This window comes from Musa acuminata, chromosome BXJ1-6, assembly GCF_036884655.1.
Source record: "Musa acuminata AAA Group cultivar baxijiao chromosome BXJ1-6, Cavendish_Baxijiao_AAA, whole genome shotgun sequence".
Taxonomy (NCBI): domain Eukaryota; kingdom Viridiplantae; phylum Streptophyta; class Magnoliopsida; order Zingiberales; family Musaceae; genus Musa; species Musa acuminata.
Window position 1 is genome coordinate 1,640,439 of NC_088332.1, and position 18,768 is coordinate 1,659,206.

At 40.2% G+C, this 18,768-nt stretch overlaps 1 protein-coding gene, 3 long non-coding RNA genes and 1 pseudogene across 5 annotated transcripts; all 5 read right to left on the reverse strand.

Annotated features, from left to right (window-relative positions):
* Window positions 1-1,886: 1,886 nt before the first annotated feature.
* On the reverse strand, window positions 1,887-2,842 carry LOC135675554 (uncharacterized). Its single transcript, XR_010513920.1, has 2 exons — window positions 2,429-2,842; window positions 1,887-1,981 (listed from the first exon to the last, which is right to left on the reverse strand). It is a non-coding gene; the product is annotated as an uncharacterized LOC135675554 (long non-coding RNA).
* A 95-nt stretch (window positions 2,843-2,937) lies between these two features.
* Window positions 2,938-6,660, reverse strand: LOC135677923 (zinc finger protein 36-like; annotated as a pseudogene).
* Window positions 6,661-9,111: 2,451 nt separating this feature from the next.
* On the reverse strand, window positions 9,112-9,815 carry LOC135675556 (uncharacterized). Its single transcript, XR_010513922.1, has 2 exons — window positions 9,500-9,815; window positions 9,112-9,389 (listed from the first exon to the last, which is right to left on the reverse strand). It is a non-coding gene; the product is annotated as an uncharacterized LOC135675556 (long non-coding RNA).
* A 277-nt stretch (window positions 9,816-10,092) lies between these two features.
* Window positions 10,093-11,397, reverse strand: LOC135677924 (oligopeptide transporter 5-like). The gene is made up of 4 exons (XM_065190331.1): window positions 11,382-11,397; window positions 10,847-11,289; window positions 10,582-10,679; window positions 10,093-10,498 (listed from the first exon to the last, which is right to left on the reverse strand). The coding sequence occupies exons 1-4, from the start codon at window positions 11,395-11,397 to the stop codon at window positions 10,093-10,095; spliced, it is 963 nt and encodes a 320-aa protein (XP_065046403.1).
* A 1,316-nt stretch (window positions 11,398-12,713) lies between these two features.
* Window positions 12,714-15,370, reverse strand: LOC135675553 (uncharacterized). 2 transcript variants are annotated; one of them, XR_010513918.1, is made up of 3 exons: window positions 14,592-15,196; window positions 14,264-14,476; window positions 12,714-14,178 (listed from the first exon to the last, which is right to left on the reverse strand). It is a non-coding gene; the product is annotated as an uncharacterized LOC135675553 (long non-coding RNA). The 2 variants fall into 2 exon arrangements; XR_010513917.1 differs by having other exon boundaries at window positions 12,714-14,476; window positions 14,592-15,370.
* Between the last annotated feature and the right edge of the window lie 3,398 nt (window positions 15,371-18,768).

The following is an 18,768-nucleotide window of genomic DNA, read 5'->3' on the forward strand; positions in this document are numbered from 1 at the left end:
TGGTCATTAATTTTTTAAACCTTTGAAAAGCTCAATTTGTACCTTTTTTCAATTTTGATATTTAAAGTGAATTTACAATTACTTTAGGCCAAAAACTAGTGAATATTACCGTCGTATGTTTTCGAAAGGAGTCGAGTTACATTGTTTTTGGTTCTCATTTACAAACAATATTTCTTCATTAAAAAATAATGCCAATTCAGTCAACTATTTCGAAGCCATCCAGGATTTAATAAAACCTTAAAAACATTTTGTAAATGCTTGAACAATCACTTTTTCTATTTCAAACTTTTAAAATAGATATTTTCAACTTTCAAAATAGATATTTTCACTGATTTTAGTCCTTAAAACATTTGTGTCAATTTTTTAGTATCGACTAATTTGAAAAGAATTTACAATCACTTAGGCCAAAAATCACTTGTAAATTATTAGAAATTTTCTTTCTAAGTTTTAATTAAAGAATTGGATACTTGAATTACAATGTTTTTAAATAGCATCAGACTATTTTTTAGTCCTATTATAAAAAATGTAACCTCAGTTTCACTGTATTCATAAAATCTTTAGATTCTGTTTCTCTTATAAATTTGCATTCCTCCAATAACATTCAATTATATTTCATCTCTTGTTCCTTAATCCTTCAGTAACTTTCGTTGTCTGATAAGCATAAAAAAAAGGTGTATCTGTCTGAAAATTGCAAAGAATTTTGGTGAACTTCTATGATTCATAGAGGTTTATCCATCACTCTTCTCCTAATCTAGCTTACAAAGTCATAACTCATATACGAAGATCTTACTCAAATACAAAGAATTTAGTATGACTCTAGATAACACATTTTAACACTACCTCAGATAAACTTTAGATTATCTTCCAACATTATGTAATTTCTTTTACAGGTTGAATAAACATGGAATGAATGAATCTCAGGGCTACAAGTATTTTGTTTTGCGTGCACAAAAAATAACATTATCACATGGATATGAAGTCATCAATTGGTATGAATTTTACATCTGGATGAATTGTATGTCCTCAGTTGTTTCTGCTCTAAAACTTGTGTTCCTTGATGAACCGGGAAGAGACTTTCAACAACTTTGGGAGTTAACTCAGCCCAAAAACTGTGGTTCATAACTGGTATTTTTTCTTGATCTGTCATATTTGTTCTAATTGGTATCAAGCAATACATATGCTTTCAAATATGTCAAATGTAAGTTCTCATCATTAATGATAAAACACACATCAAATGTTGATTTTTTGGATAATAAATATGGTCATTAACAACCCTCATGTAATCAGTGATACCATGATGATACGTGGGAACAGAGACCATCTATCATTCATTCATCATACTTGTAGTTGATGTTGTAAAATGTCTAATATTAGTCAAAATAAACATATTTATAAACTTTGACTATGTATTTATATAGTAACAGTTTGCTTTTTCAAAATCCATCTTTTGGTCAGCATGGCAAACTGAACAAACTAATACAGCACAAACTTATCATCCAATGAGATCAGATCATTATTTCTTATAGAATGTTAATTGCATTATGCTCTTGATGCCATTTTATCTTTGTCCAATCTGTCTAGTCAAAACAAAAGTTATGATGATACACTATCGTACATCATTCAAAAACCTCATGTGTTTTCTTTGTCCAATTTGTCCAATCGATTGTGTTGGTGTCATCACTGTCATAAGACAATTTTCCTTGTGTGCTTGCAGGCTTGGTGGTGGAGTAGCACAGAAGGTGGTGGCGGCCGGACTGAGATGCATTGTGAGCAACCAGGACAAGTGGTACTTGGATCACTTGGATGTCCCATGGCAGAAGTTCTACATGAATGAGCCCCTTACAAACATCTCCACGCCTGAGCAGCAGAAATTGGTCATTGGTGGTGAGGTGTGCATGTGGGGAGAAAGTATTGATGCCTCTGATATCGAGCAAACCATCTGGCCTCGTGCTGCAGCTGCTGCAGGTAATACTGGCGAAAACTAAGCATTAAAATCTCGGTTAGATATCAGTTTCCATAACCTACCCAACCAATATAAGACCAGTATATATATAATTGAATAAAATAGAAAAACAAATTAAAAAGTAATGGTATTGTATCTCTATCGAACTATATGTTCCAATATCGGCATTCAGTCAGACAGCAAACATCAGTCCATGCATATTCGCATACAGATCAATTGAACATTTCAAAATGGTAATATCTTTATTGGTCTGACACTAGATGTGTGCATTGACAAATTCACAAACTCACATGAATCCACCATCTTTTGTACATCTGAACTTGCATGTTTGTATAACAAGTGATATCTTCTTGTGCATCCAAAGTGCTGTGGTAGTATAGAATATCAAACTTGCCAATACAAGATTTATGATATAGAGGTAAATAATTCTACTTAATTTTTTCATATAAAAGATTCAAGAATAACCTGCACCAAACCAGCCGAGTGCTACCTCTGCTGTCTCCTTACTTCGACAGAATCATATTATCAAGTTGTCTTCTTCAACATGCATGCTACTCATATCTGAAAAATGTATTGTGTAGTATCAAAAGCAGAGATAAAGATCAATACTTGTATAAACTGTTTGTCAAAATTCACGCCATTGTTAATTAAGTGTTTCTGATCATCTTTCGTGAATCTACCGAATTCTGCAATCGGTTTGTTTTTTCCAAAGAGAGGTTGTGGACTCCTCTTGACAAACTAGCGAAGGACCCAAGGCAAGCCACAGGAAGATTGGCTAGATTCAGATGTTTGCTCAACCAAAGGGGGGTTGCTGCTGCGCCGGTAGCAGGACCAGGCAGAACTGCTCCATTGGACCCTGGTTCTTGCTACAAGCAGTGAACAGCCATTAAGATCATCGACAGCAGTGCTTGCATGATGCTAAGAGAGGATCAGCCATTGTTGCCGGCCTTTATGGGGGGTAAATTAGTATTTATATGACAATAGTTAATCAGTGTCTGCTGAAATCTTGCTGATTATTGTCATTCAAGCAAACCCAAAAAATAAAATTTCTGCTGTGGAGCAATGTGACATAATAATGTTTCTTTTTGTCGATCGTTGACATGTTTAAGACTAACAAATTAGTTTTCCTGATATCTGAGTTCTTTGCATCTTCTTCTTATTTAGTTCTATGCTGTTAGCAACAAAACAGTTCAAATCTCTCAGCAGTCAGATTTCTCATCTCTTTCCTATCCTTTCTTAGTTGTGTTTCTGGAAGCTATAGAAGATTGCCCTGTTGTGTTATTGGAGCGATACAATAAGAAAGCTATGGTATATAGTATTCTCAAGCAGTGTGCAATATAATCCTTACTACAACACCAAACTATGGATTCACGCAATATGCATGCTTGTCTCGGACACTGACACAGTAATGCATACCACGATAAGATCCATCCATGTTGATCAAGCATGACCACCTCTTTCATTACAGCAGAGTCGAGCAAAACATCTCATCTCGCCGGTGATCGTCAAAGTCATAAAGAAGGAGACAAAATGGTCTCTCTGTACACCCAACCCGGCTAATCATCCCATCTTTTGCTGCTTTCCATAAGCAAAACATCTTGCATTAGTGATCGTTTCGATTGATCGACCACGAGACACCATTATGCAACAACTCATGGTGCTGCTGTAGGACAATGAGCCGAGGGGCAATGGGTGTCCATCTTCAATCTCTACTAATCTGATCAATACCATGACAACATTTAGTTGCAAGGAGTCCAATAATAATAAAAATAAAGATAATAAAATATGTGTCATGAGAATAGAATATTATAGTTGGACCTACAACACCTGTTTTATTAAACAAGTTTTCATAAAATAAAATAATAATAATTTTTTGAAGACCTAAGTTCCATTTTTTTAAAACTAGGGTTGCATTGTTTTTTAATCCTATTTTTAAAAAGAATTTAATGCCATTCAAAAACACTATAAAACAATTTAACCCCATCAGAAAAGCCTTTAAAATAGGTATTAATATTTATTTTAACCATCAAAAGGCAGAATTTGTGTTAATTTTCTAAATTTGATCAATTTAAAGTCAAAAAATGAATCCCCAGTAGTGAACAAAATAAACTTTACTTCCAGTAAGGATGTGTTTTTCCTACCCTCTACCACTAGCATTGAGAACTGGAGTTGACTCGCTCATGTGGGACGACAGGTCTCTGTTTCTTGAAAGCCAGCGGGCTCTGCACCTCCTCCTCTTCCTTCACTGCCGCCGCCACCCAACGCTTGACGTCGTCGAACTCTGAGTCCGGCGACGCTGGCACGTTCAGATAGAACGGCATGTGCCTCGATCTCGCCCCCTCCGACGACGTCATCGCCGCCGGGGTAGTGCCGCTGCCGACGCTCCCGTCGTTGTGGCACCTCTTGTGCCACCCAGCGCTTGTCCCAACGGAAACGTCTTCAGGCACACCGAGGGAGCACCGGTGCACCCTGCCGCCACCGGAGGCCGCCGTGGAGGCGCTTGCGCTAGTCGTGAAAGAGCCCGAGGCCGAGGCTTCCTCGACGCTGCTGCTAGGCTTCCGATGGCTCGCCTTGTGCCCGCCCAGGGCCTGGTACGACCCGAATGCCTCCCCGCAGACGGAAGGCCTGTACTCGAGCTTCGCCGGCGGTGCCAAGTCGGAGGTCAACAATGGCAGACGATGAGTACCGGGCCCTCATCCGCGAGCGAGCACGAGGAGGCAGAGCCAAGTACTCCTCCTTTGCCGGCAGGTGATCGAATCAAACCTGAAAAACCAAAGAAAGGAAAGTTTTACCATAACACAGATTTAGCCTCCTCATTTCATTCCATTCATAGTATCCTCATCAAAACAGACCACAACAATAACATCAGCAAAGCCATTAAAATAGTTCTCATAGGACAATACGAAGTACCTAGGAGTGAGTGAAATAGTAATCTATGAGCGAGTGAGTGAAATAGTAGTCTGTGAGATATGGCCAAGGGTCGGATTCTAATTGTCTTAATTTTGCTTATCATCTTTGTTTTGATGACAGTTTCTATGATGATACCTAGAAAAAAGTGCTGCAGGCTTCACCTGGAGTGCTGCTCCTCATCTGCTATTAAGACTAATAGCACTACATAGTTTATTATTGTAATCCTCCTCATACTTTTATTTATCTAGTGGATGTGTGATTATGGCTTGAGGTGCTTATTAATTAAAGCACATTCATAGTATCCACGTACAAACACAACCATACTACTTAATCACATATCCACTAGATAAATAAAAGTATGAGGAGGATTACAATAATAAACTACGTAGTGCTATTAGTCTTAATAGCTGATGAGGGGCAACACTCCAGGTGAAGCCTGCAGCACTCTTTTCTAGAAATCATCACAGAAACTATCATCAAAATAAACATGATAAGCAAAATTAAGACAATTAGAATCCGACCCTTGGCCATATCTCACAGACTATTTTATAGACAATGCGTGAACAACTCCCTCTCAAAAGCCCACCTGTGAAGTCATGGTGACCGCGACAATGACGTCAGCAAAGCTATTAAATCTTCACCCCACTTAAATACCGTAAGCCAACGTTGATGTTCCACTTGTGTCCTTCGTGCGACTCGCACATCCGCTCCCCCCGGGTCCTGCTACGCGTCGTACCCCCTGATCACCACGATCGACATTGCTGCACCATCCTTATATGGCGGCCAATTATGGCGGCCAATTTCTCCCTCTGTCCTCCCACTAGGCTCGATCACGCAGCAAGCAAAAGAACAAACAGAAGCACGCCGCTACAGCTTGTGTCTTCACATAATTGATGGCAGTGGAACTTCTCTCTTTCTTCAGAAAAGAGTAGTTGGCATGAATTGAAGTGCAGCAATGGTGGGTTGAGAGAAAAGAGATGGGAAGGGTAAGGTATGGGGTTCGGTCAGTAGTTGGGACGAGGTGCGAAGGTGCGGTTACTCTCTCCCCCCTCCTTTTTATATATAGCAGCAGCTCATCAGTCACAGAGAGAGAACAGAAAAAGACCAGATTGAGAGAGAGAAAGAGAGCAGTGTGCATATACATAGCTGTAAGAGAAGCACAGGAAGAGGGGTTGAATTTCCAAATGGAAATGGCAACTATGGCTGCGTGGTCCCTCTGCTTACTTCCTGTGTAAGCAGAGCAGGGCAGCGTGGCAAGAATAGCGCCATATATTATGTAATTTAGATGCCAGCTTCGCCCCAACAAGGGAGCTGTGTGGACGGTAAGTATGGGTAACGGCGCATCATCATCCTTATGCGGCAGATGTGTCACGCACCACCCAATTAATGATGGTGATGGTGGGTGCACATCGCCTGGGTGATGGTGATGACGGCGAGATGTAGGCAGATGCGAATCATGTAGCTTTGGGTGTACCACCATGGTCGAATTGGCCCATTCCGATCGACTCCCAATGGTGGTACCTCCGAGTCCCACATCTTTCCATCAATAAGAAGATGATGTTCCCGGGTAGGTGCCTCCACCGTGATGACGGTTGTTTTCGTGGGTGTGCAGCGGCGGATGGCGACGCGTGTGGGGAGGGGGAGGGGAAGGTGGTGGGCTACCATGGGGGGTGCACCAGGTTGGCGGGGGTGCGAAAGTTGGAGTAACCGCACCGCCCGGTGAAGAGGCGGAAAGACGCGTCATCCTTCTCCGTAGCCATGTACGCATACGTCGCCCCCTTCTCCATAGACCACTCCTCCAACCTCTGCACCAGCTTCAGTGCGATCCCCCTTCGCCTAAGGAAGCCACTCGATTAGATTAGTATTAAATACAGTGATTGGTTTGGTGGGGGAGATTAACGGGTGGTGAGAGTCATCGGCGAGAGGGGGAGACGCGGAGGTCGAGGAGGTAGGCCACCTCCCCATAGATGGTGGCGGTGTGGTGCAGCAAAATGTTTACGGGTCACAATAATTTCAGTACACCAATATTCTTCGTTAAACACTATTAGTGTCATGAGTTGAATACCATTTAAGAGAGCTATATCTTTCACCATTATAGGTAAAATACTATCACCAAATAGATGGGAAGACAAAGTCCCATCTCTAGAGTGTTATAGGATAAGCAAAATGACACGGGTGTGAGGTCAAATGGACGCTGACAAGGTTAGGGGACTTGAAAATCGAATTCAATCAGGATGAAATACTTAGATCGTAAGTAATATAAGAGTGGTGCATCACTAAATCATAGTCATGTGAGCTTTTTTATTTTAAGTCTCCACGAACCTTCGTGTTGACGGAAACTACCTCCCCTAACAAAGGAGAGGTTAGGACCTTCTCTGCTCTTGGGCTGTTGAAAGGCGGAGTGTGGACCTCAATTGTCTAACGACCAATAGTACGAGATATAAGAGACATCATAACTTGAGGAGAAAGAGCAGAATGGTGGTAGATCGATCTTTTGTAAAACCGACGCTAGGACTAAAGGGACTCGAGAACTAATTCATTCTATAAGAAATAAGGACAAATTAGAGAAGACTTCTAATAAGGCCCTAGAGGCTCAAATGAAGGAATGAGCCTCACCCACATGATAAGGGGGTCTTTTCCTTCTTTTGAGTATTCACACCCACATTCATCTCGAGTTATTAACTTGAGTATTAAAAGGATCGAGTTGAAAAATCTCTCGTGACCTCGATTTTTGTGTTAGAAACACCTCATGAGCTCGACGTTTCTATCTTGGAGGCACCTCGAATAACCTTACTCATACGAGTCCAGATAACGTCGAGCTGACTAAGATATCAACGACTTTTTATCCTAACACTTATAATGATGAATAAATAGTTTCTTGTATAGGTAATTTTCATATAAATATTTTATTTTGATGTTATTATATTATTTTATTAAATGATAGATATTCTTGGTTGAACAAAACATGCACGTGTATCTTTGGGACACGAAGACACACAAATGAATGTGTCGCTGAGATTTGATAGGTTAATAAAAAATAGGCAGGATTAGAGGAATAATAATTTCTAAAAAAAATTAGCACAGTAAAATAATCACTTTCTCATAAACCTTTTTTTATGAAAAATTGGAGTGTAACGTTAGCTTTAGACCTCACCTCATTTTTTTCAAAGCTCCTTTTATTTTTTTACTCTATACCCAGAAAAACAAAACTAATCGGGATGTGGAAAAGAAAATGTGTCACCACACCGTTACGAGAAGTGAATTCCAATTTTGAGTATTTGTTGCATGCTTCTTTGTCAAATGTTAATATGAAGGACATCGTAGAATTGTTTATCGAGATCAAAATTTTTGTTTTTGTTGCTCCATATAAGCTTATCATCTTCATAAAAACAACATGACATTTTTAATCTTTTCTGTAAAACTATTGAGATTGACCAGGTAGAGTATCTATTTTAACAACTGAAATAAAGAAAATTATATTTTTAAACAACTGAACCATGAACAATAATATCCCTCCGACAAATGGAGTGATCAAATTCAATGATAGTCTTAATTGATCACTCAAATTCAATAATAGTCTTAATTGATCACGGGACAACCTTTTACGATAACTCCCGGCGCTGTAGGACAATGAGCCAAGGGGCAATGGTCATCCATCTCCAACCCCCACCAATCAGGTCCATATATACCTCGAAATTGAAGAAAAAGAGTAACAATAATCGTCAAAAAAGTTGCTCCAAGATCCAATCCGATTGATAACACATAATTATAACGTGCCCACCATCCTTTGAACCTTCGGAAGACAAAGTAGTTAAATATTAAACCAATTATGAACCATGACCAAACGTTAACCGGAGTGCCAAGAGGCACGATGGTACCAACACTGAATATAACCGGCCAATTAATTAGTTTTATCCATATTGTTTCTGGGTATACACGCGACAACATCCACACTTCTACTGGTGCAAGGAGTCCAACAATAATGAAGATGAAGATGATGGAGTATGTGCCATGAGGATAGAACATTCTAATTGGACCTATAACACCCCATGTGACTCCTATTGCGAATGACCTTCTTTCCAAGGACTTTCTTTGGGTAATAATTCTAGATAACATATATTTTTCACGGAGTGTAAGACCCACCATCCAACACTGAAGCTAACCACACATGCTAGTATACTACCTAAAATCTACGTACAAAGAAAAACATATAGGATAGTAAATATAATATAATAATATTAGCAAATTCAAAATCTGGATTTGCAAAAATATGTCAATATATGGTACATAAATTGTGATGTATCTTAATGTAACAAAGTGGTCCAGAAAATACCTGTACGAAGAACATTACTTTTGGGGGAATCTTCATGTAATATGCTCTCTTCATATCCATAGTAAAATATTTTGCCGTATTAATTGCAGTAGAGCCGTATGTTGTGAATGCAATATTTGCAATAGGTTTACCTGACTGCAAGTACCCAATTATGATCTCTAATAAAAGTTGTATTGAAAATTCCTGCAATATAGTAATTATAATTATTATATTAAGCTGGATTAGAAGAAAAATATTGACAACGTTGAGCTACAACTATATACGAGAATACGATGACTCAATATTCATCTTACCGAACTAGTAGTAGCCATCATGACACCTTCTGGAAGCAAAAATATGAACACCAAGGCACAAGCTAATACAACTCCCCAATAGCGAAGTTGAAGTTGATCACTAAATATTTCACATACCAAGATGGCAAAACCCATCATGGAGAAGAGTAGAGAGTAGAACCACCACCGGGGAATAGACTAGTAATTTTGTTTCATCAACCTCGTGTGAACATCTTGCATTTGACACTGATATGAATTGACAAATTGTATCCATAGTGAACTGCTTAACACCGGAAGAGAACTATTAGCCAACAAGATTATAACACGTATCTAAATCAGGACTAAGGATTATTTCAACTATAAAAACAAGAGCTCACTAATTGTACCAAAAACAAACATTACAATGAATATTTATTTACAAGATAAAAAAAAAGTTACAGGTCCTACCTCCCATAGAAGAGAGCAACATGAGAGATGCTTGACGTAAAACTAGCCAAGGTAAAACCATAACTATACATAAGGGAGGCACTGAAGTATAATTTCGAATAATTGTTGTATGTTTCTTCGTTGAATGTGAGTGACTTCTCATCTAAAACCAGCGACACATTGTAAAATTACCCATCGATGTCAAAAATACTTGATGAAAAAATAGGAAAGCGTTTGGCATCGTACGCATTATTCCAATAAGATAATGGTATTAGAACATAAAGAATAAGAATGAATCCGGCCATCATGTTGACCACCACAAATGCAGGAACTGCCAGAGGACTGTTCAGGTAGGATGACATGGTCATCCAATCCAACGCAAAGGACCCGATGCCTAATCCATTGAATCCAGAACCAATTTGCTGCATAGTTATCGAGTCTTTCCATATCCAACAAACGAACGATAGAGCCGTGATAGAAGGAAAAAGGTAAACAGGAACAATACTGTAGGTAAAAGTTGCAACGATGACTACGACAAAAAACTGATATCGTGACAATTTTCCTTTGGCTCTTTTCTCCGGCTCGTGTAATGCTCTGCGAGTGCAAACAACGAAGACATGTTAAATAAATAAAAAGTCTCTTATCTTTTGCATTGTTTACGAGGAGAGGCACGCCACCTGTAGAAGGAGACATCTACTAGAGTCGAAGGCCACCACATATAAGGCGAGTCCACTAGCAACTTCATGAATATGCCAGCAAACCCATATCCGAGAAACTACACACCATAAGTCATTTTAAGTCGTCACTACTTCAAAGGAAGTAGGGAAAGATCAACTAGAATTAACTAAAACAATCAAAGAATTCAGCACCATATTATTACCTCTTTTAAAGAATAACTAATGATTTTTTTTACACCGATTTCATGATAACAAAAGAAATCACCTGAATCGATAGCACCAGCAGCATGGCCGGCAGTAACGGGATATCCTTGTGGTAGAAGATCTTGGATATGGTTAATATTTCAAAGCCGGCAGAAGCACTTGCCGTGCCGGCCAACATGGAGGTCACCACATGTTCTTTCAAGTTGAAGGGTCCCGGATTCAACGAGAAACTCCAGTTTGTGTATGGCATTCTTATCACTTTGTTCGGTAGCATGTTAGCCATTAGTTTCCCAGCAATGAACACCATCATGTTGATGCAGACATGTGAAAAATAGAACATTTGCTGTCGGTAAAAGGATAATGCTGCACTTACGGACTCGAGGATGCAAATGGGGATTCCGATAAGCCATGTTCGGAATGTCAAGACCTGCAATGTGTTATCATCTGTTGGTGGGACTGTCAACCGAACTTGCTCGATCGGAGAGTCATCCAGAATCGAAGAACCTGAAAGAAGAGGAGAGGGATGAAGAAAATGATAAAGAATCATATAAGGATGACAGTAAGAAGTCAATACGAAAGATGTCAGGGCATATCACCTTCTTCATCGGCCATTTGGTAGGACTCCTAATAGAGAATAAGCTGTATATTGAGCAGATTTAAAGGATGAAAGCATCTCTAAATATAGTGGAAAGGATTAATTGTCCAACCATTAATAGAAAGAGTTGTGATTTCGATGCCAAATATACTTTGATTAGTTTTAAAGGTGTCGGTGTGGCTGTGATAGTTAAGGGAATTAAATCTGTCAGTGATCCAAAAAAAAAATGTAAAAAATCGTGAACTGGATAGTGGGAATATTCTATATTAAGTGGATTGGCGTTGGTACATTATTGCTTTCAAAATCTTTTTTCTCTTTTTCTCACCTGGTTATTGATGGCAACGTCAACACCGGAATGGCTGTCGAGGAAGAAAAGGAGAGGAAACGAGGTGTGAGGCGATTGGGAGAAGATATTGGTTCATGCAAGCTAATATTTCATTCCTCAGAAAGGTGTGAGGCGATGGGGAGAGCAACGAGGTCTTTTTTTTTTTTTTTTTTTTCTTCTAACTATTATTTTTTATTTATTTACACACACGTTTCCCTGTGCCTCGAGCTCGCCCCCTCCAACGACGTCATCGCCGCCGCGGCAGTGCCGCTGCCGACGCTCCCGTCGTTGCGGCACCTCTTGTGCCCCCCAGCGCTTGCCCCAAGGGAAACGTCTTCAGGCACCCCGAGCACCGGTGCACCCTGTCGCCACCGGAGGCGCTTGTGCTAGTCGTGGAAGAGCTCAAGGCGAGGCTTCCTCGATGCCGCTGCTAGGCTTCCGATGGCTGGCCTTGTGCCCGCCCAGGGCCTGATACGACCCGAATGCCTTCCGTCCGGAAGGCCTGTACTCGAGCTTCCCCGGCGGTGCCGAGTCGGAGGACAACAATGGCAGTACCGGGCCCTCGCCCGAGGAGGCAGAGCGCCCCTCCTTTGTCGGCGGGTGATCGAAGCGGAGGGAGAATCACATATCAAACCTGAAAAAAAGAAACAAGCAAAAAAAAGAAAAAACCATATTGTGCATAACACAGATTTAACCTCCTCGTTTCATTCCATTCATAGTATCAATCTACAGAGTAAAACGCTTAATCACAGTCATATATTACAAAATTAAAGTACAACTCTAAGAAGTTAATCACACATCCCACTAGATAAGATAACCTAAGTTAACGAGGAGGATTAGATGATAATAAACTACATAGTGCCATTGACCGACGTTGGATTTATAGGACAACACGATAATTTTTGGGCACAACATTCTTTACCTTCGCCAATAAAAAATATTAAAATAATCATTATAAATAATATAAAATAAATAGCATCACATCAGCCATCCTTCGCACGCTACTATTTCACAACCATACTCGTTGTTGTACTATGAGTACCATTTTATAGACAATGTTTCAACCTACTTCCTCTCAAAAGCCAGCCAGCCCACCCGTGAGGTGACAGTGCTAGCGACAACGACGTGAGCTACTTTCGTGCGATGCCCTAATGTTCAGCGTCGGTCCTACGGGTCCCGTATCATTCGCCTCGCCAATGGTCCTATTGATCGGAAACCTCGTGGTCTCTGAAGTGGAACCTCATGGTCGACAGCCACCACGTCGTCTCCGTTGTCTGCCCACGTCGCGTCCGGCAGATCTCATACAAGCAGAGACAGCCACCACGAGAAAGTAGGACGAGTGAGCCTGCCCTGCAGGTCTCGTGATCCCTCGTACCCATCCGTGAACTCCGTCACGTGCACAACAGGTCGTGGGGGATCGCGGCTGCCGAGTGGTGGCGGCGTGCGAGCAGCTCCAGCGGGGGATGCACAGCCACGACAGCGCCCGGTCCACCGCGCGGAAGGTGCCGAGGGAGGGCGGGTTGACGAGGACGGCGTCGATGCCACGGTGTCCTTCTCCGTCGCCATGAACGCGTACTCCGCCCTCTTCTCCGTAGATCACGCCTCCATCGTCTGCCACTCGATTAGATTAGATTATATTAGCCTAAGGTGCAATCCCCCATGCCCTGTTACGGAGTTCACGGGTGGGAGGGACCGACCTGCGGGACAGGGCCCACATGCGGGCGTTAACGGGTGCGTGTTCACGGGGGAAGGAGGGACAGCGAGGAAGTATTAAAGACAGTGATTGGGAGAGCGGCTCGCACGCCGCCACCGCTCGGGAGCCGGGGTCCCCCACGCCTTGTTGCGGAGTTCACGGGTGGGAGGGATGACCTGCGGGACAGGGCCCACGTGGTCGTTCACGGGTGGGTGTTCACGGGATCACTGGCGAAGGAGGGACGGCGAGGAAGGTGCCAAGTGAGGTTGTCTTCTCCGTCGTCCCACGGGACCTAACGATGCCACTCGATTAGATTAACCTGAGGTACAATCCCCCACGCCCTGTTACGGCGTTCACGGATGGGAGGGATCACGGGAACTGCGGGACAGGGCCCACGCGTGGTCGTTCACGTGTGCGTGTTCACGGGATCACGAGGGAAGGAGGGACGTCGAGGAAGGTGCCCAGGGAGGGCGGGTTGGTGAGGACGGTGTCGATGTCGCGGGGGAAGAACTCGGTGGCGGCGAAGCGGCGACGGTACAGGGACTGGGCATCGGCGGGGGTGAGGCGGAGGATGGCGATGCGTGGGGGAAGGGGAAGGCGATGGGGGCTAACACGGGGTGCACCGGGATGGCGGGGGTGCGGAACTTGGAGTGACCGCACCGCCCAGTGAAGAGGCGGAAAGACGATTAGTTGTCCTTCTCCGACGTCATGTACGCGTACCCCGCCCCCTTCTCCTTAGACCACTCCTCCATCCGCTGCACCAGCTTCAGTGCGAGCCCCCTTCGCCAAGTATGCCACTCGATTAGATTAGTATTAATGACAGTGATTAGTGTGATGGGAAAGATTAACGTGTGGTGAGAGTCACCGGCAACAGGGGGAGCCGCGGAGGTCCACCTTCGCATAGATGGGGGCGGTGTGGTACTTGGAGGGTGAGGGTAATAACAAGGCAAGGGGGTTGCCTCAGGCCACGGTGCGATGCACCCGCGGACAAGCCCAACGATCTCCTTCTCCAGCCCGCTAACCATCTCCACCACTTTTATTAACATTATGATTGTGCTTCTTCGCATACGCAAACTTACTGAGGAGAATAAGATCACAGAAGGATGTCCAAAGTGCGTTAACTCAGAAACAGGAGATGATCGGAAAGAATGGAACACAAAAAAAAATAAGAAAAAAAGAGAAGGAATACGGACCAGCATGAGGAAGGAGGGGGAGCGACGGACACGGCAGAGGGGATCGCCGAGGAGGTCGGTCCCGCTGCGCGTCGTACCCCCTGATCACCACGACAGCCATAGACTCCACCATCCTTATATGGCAGCCAATTATAACGGGGGCGTAAGGGATGATTCAAGTGTTTCTCCCTCTGTCCTCTCACGAGGCTCGATCACTTAGTATGCAGCAAGCAAAGAAGAACAAACAGAGACATGCCGCTGCAGCTTGTGTCTTCAGATAGATATGTATGTATCTAGTCTTTCCCAAGTAGGGGAAGTTGTCCTCTCACGAGGCTCGATCACTTAGTATGCAGCAAGCAAAGAAGAACAAACAGAGACATGCCGCTGCAGCTTGTGTCTTCAGATAGATATGTATGTATCTAGTCTTTCCCAAGTAGGGGAAGTAAGTGATGCCAGTGGAACTTACCTCTTATTCAGAAAAGAGTAGTTGGAATGAAGTGAAAGGCAGCAATGGTGGGGGGCTCTTTATACTACTTTCCTTTCCCTGGTCGGTTGAGAGAAAAGAGATTGGGAAGGAGAAGGTATGGGGTTCAGTCAGTAGTTGGGACGAGGTGTGGAGGTGCGGTTACTCTCTCCGTCCCTCTTTTTATATATAGCAGCAGCTCATCAGTAACAGAGCGAGAACAGAAAAAGACCAGATTGAGAGAGACAAAGAGTGCAGTGTGCATATACATGGCTGTAAAAGATGCACAGGTAGAGGGGTTGAACTTCCAAATGGAAATGACAACTATGGCTGCGCGGTTCCTATGCTTACTTCCTGTGTCCATAATGGAAATGCCATGGTTATTCCGTTCCCACGTCCATAATAGCATATTCGAAGGATATGATGTGTATCTACATATATACGTACATAGAGATACGTTATGTATATACATACATACGTATATAGAGATATGTTACGTATATAGAAATATGTTAATCGGGAACGGATGAAGAGAGGTCAATGTAGCACGAATAGTGTTAAAAAATTTAGATAAGTAATAAAATATTTAAAAATAAGTATTAAATTTATTTATTTTTTAATGTGAATTAAAGACTCATATTTTTTTAGGACAATATATAATGTCTTTTCTATTGATCCATGACTCAAAAAAAATTGATGGAATTAACTTACTAGAAACTCTATTCAAATTATACATAACTATCTTCATAGCTTTTTATCACATTGAATCGGGTACAAAAGAATAACCTAACATACTCTTAATCATATCCATAAGAATATAATTTCATCCGATTTATAATAAAATTATAACATAACTATCACTCTTTGGATCTTCGGAAGATGAAGCGATTAAATATTATACAAACAATGAACCATGACCAAATGTTAATTGGAGTGACAAACGACACAATTGAATCAACACGGAATATAATTAGTCAATTAATTAAACTTACCTATGTTTTTTTAGATATACACATGACAACATCTACTCAACCATTGGTACAAGGAGTCCAATAATAACGAATATATATATATATATATATATATATATATATATATATATATATATATATATAATAATAATAATAATAATAATAATAATAATAATAATAATAATAAAATCACTAATCTCATGAGGAAGAATCATTCAAGATAAATCAATTAAATTGTTTTGGTTTTATAGCAAACGATAGCTCAAGAAAAAGTCAAAATCATTATGATGATAGGTGAAATTTGCTAAACCGTATATAGCTTACCAGGATATAGAAAACAGTTAGTTCTTGAAACATAATTACATGAACTTGAGTAGATATATTGGGTTTAAAAAAATCAAATAATGTGAATGAAGGGATGGTCATCATAAGAACTTTTGTCCATAGATCGAGTTAGATGCTTCTATCTAAATTGGGCAAATCGGATGTACATATCACTTCAATCGATAGATCATACTTAAACTTTATTCAGACAAAATCGTAAGAGACTTCAATCGATAGTTCATACTTAAACTTTATTCAGAAAAAATCAAAAGAGAACAATCTTACCATGATATGGATGTTCAAATCTTAACATATCTTTTCTTCATGGTAAACTACACTTGATTCTTATCGTAGATAAGGTTGGTTTTGAGGCACATATTCTTTTATGAATTTAGAAGTCGGGAAAGCCATAGAACTGAGAGAGATAACGAAGACCCTGTCTTTTAGATGCATTTGTCTATTCATTTCTTTAGTTTTTGAGATGTGTTCTGGATACATATAGAAAGGCATACTCTCAACCAAATCTCTTGTATTGCTTTTGTTGCGTCTCCACATCACTAGGGTGATACATGTGACGTATGTATCAAGCTTTTACGAGCTAGTATCTTTGTCTTAGCACCATGTTAAGATCACATCCAAGTACCCTTCTCCACCTGGGAAGGCTAATATCCAATTCTTATCATCATGCTGGTTAATTATCAATCTTAGAAATAAACTATGCTTCTTATATATAATCCCTTGTTTCCTCGTTGAGTTTGTGTAGCACTCCATCGAAGTGGTCGAAGCTACTAATTGAAGAAGTTGAACTCTCTAAGTGGCACACATACGATTCAATTCAAAAGCAAAAGCGAGGAAGCAATGGATGAAGAAAGAAAATATGAAAGAAGGGTCATGATAGGTTATTCAAAGGACTCCTTATGTACATGTTATGTACTAATTTACATCAATAAATATGTATGTCTAATTTTACACCTTCTTATGTACATACTCATGTTCGCGTTTCTACATATATGCTTTGCTACAAGAGAATAAATTGAGATAATATTTTTTTTTATTTTAGTGGTGCTAAGAACACTAATGTTGTGGGTATCCCTGATTGTAATACCGAGTGTTATGCGGTGAAAAGTTGCATTGACTAAACTTGATGAGATTTATAAATATGTATTTAACCCTCATTTATATGGGTGAAACGTTGTATCGTTAAACTCGATGTGATTAGTCATTTACAGTCTTTTAGATTTGTATTGTTAATCTCAATGATAATTTAACGTTTAAAAAAATAATAATTCAAGATTAATAAGCACATAGTCTGTGGGCTTACTTATAATGATAAATAAATACGTTACGTGGGTTTAGTTATAATTTTAAATAAATAACTTCTTGTATGAATAACTTTCATCTAACTCTTTTATTTTGATATTATTATATTATTTTAATAAATGATGATGATATTCTCGATTTAACAATATGAATGTCGTTTTCGGGACTTGACGACACAGATGAAGGTGTTTTTTGTTGAGATTTCATAGGTTAGGATAAAAAAAAAAAGACAGGATTAGAGGAACAAGATACAATAATTTCCAAAATTTCTTTAGCATTTTAGCAAAATAATTACTTTCTCATAAACCTTTTATATGAAAATTTTGAGTGCCACGTTAACTTTAGACCTCACCTCATTTGTTCGAGCTCCTTTTATTTTTTACTCCATACCCAAAAATGAGATTGAACAAGCAAAATTATATGTTTAAACAACTGAAACAAAACAAATTATGTTGTTTTAACAACTGAACCATAAATAATAATATCCTTTCGACAAATTAATGGTAGTCATATACTCGGTGATCAAATTTAGTGATCATCTCAATTGAATACAGGACAGCCTTCTACAACAACTCATGGTGCCGTTGGACAATGAGCCAAGGTGCAATGGTTGTCCATCTCCAAACCCCACTAATAGGTCCATATATACGCTAGATTGAAGAAAAAGAATAACAAAAGTGCTCAAAATAGATGCTCCGGAATCCAGTCCAATTGATAACACGTAATTATAATGTGCCCACTATTCTTTGAACCTTCGGAAGACAAAGTAGTTCAATATCAAACCAATTATGAACCATGACCAAACGTTCACTGATTTCGATCCTTAAAAGGTTTAATTTGTGTATTTATTTAATTTTGGCTAATTCAACATGAATTTATAACCACTTTGAGCAAAAATAAATATATAAATATTGTTAGAGAAGATTTTTCGAAGTTGAGAGAAAAATCTATGGAGACCTATCTTATGTTGTTTTAAAATGAACAAGGTCACATTATTTTTTAGTCCTATTAAAAAAATGGTGAAATCTCACTTAAAATAAATATAACTCAGATATCACATTTTAAAAAAATTATTAAAATCTCAGAAATCCTTAAAAAGATATACAAAGGCCCAAATGAC

Coding starts and splice junctions, on each gene's coding strand:
- LOC135677924 (XM_065190331.1), bottom strand. Junction 10,680..10,846: donor TGCTGGTGCTATCGATTCAG/GTGATTTCTTTT, acceptor TATGGTGTGTAG/TTTCTCGGATATGGGTTTGC. Junction 10,499..10,581: donor GTAGATGTCTCCTTCTACAG/GTGGCGTGCCTC, acceptor TTGCACTCGCAG/AGCATTACACGAGCCGGAGA.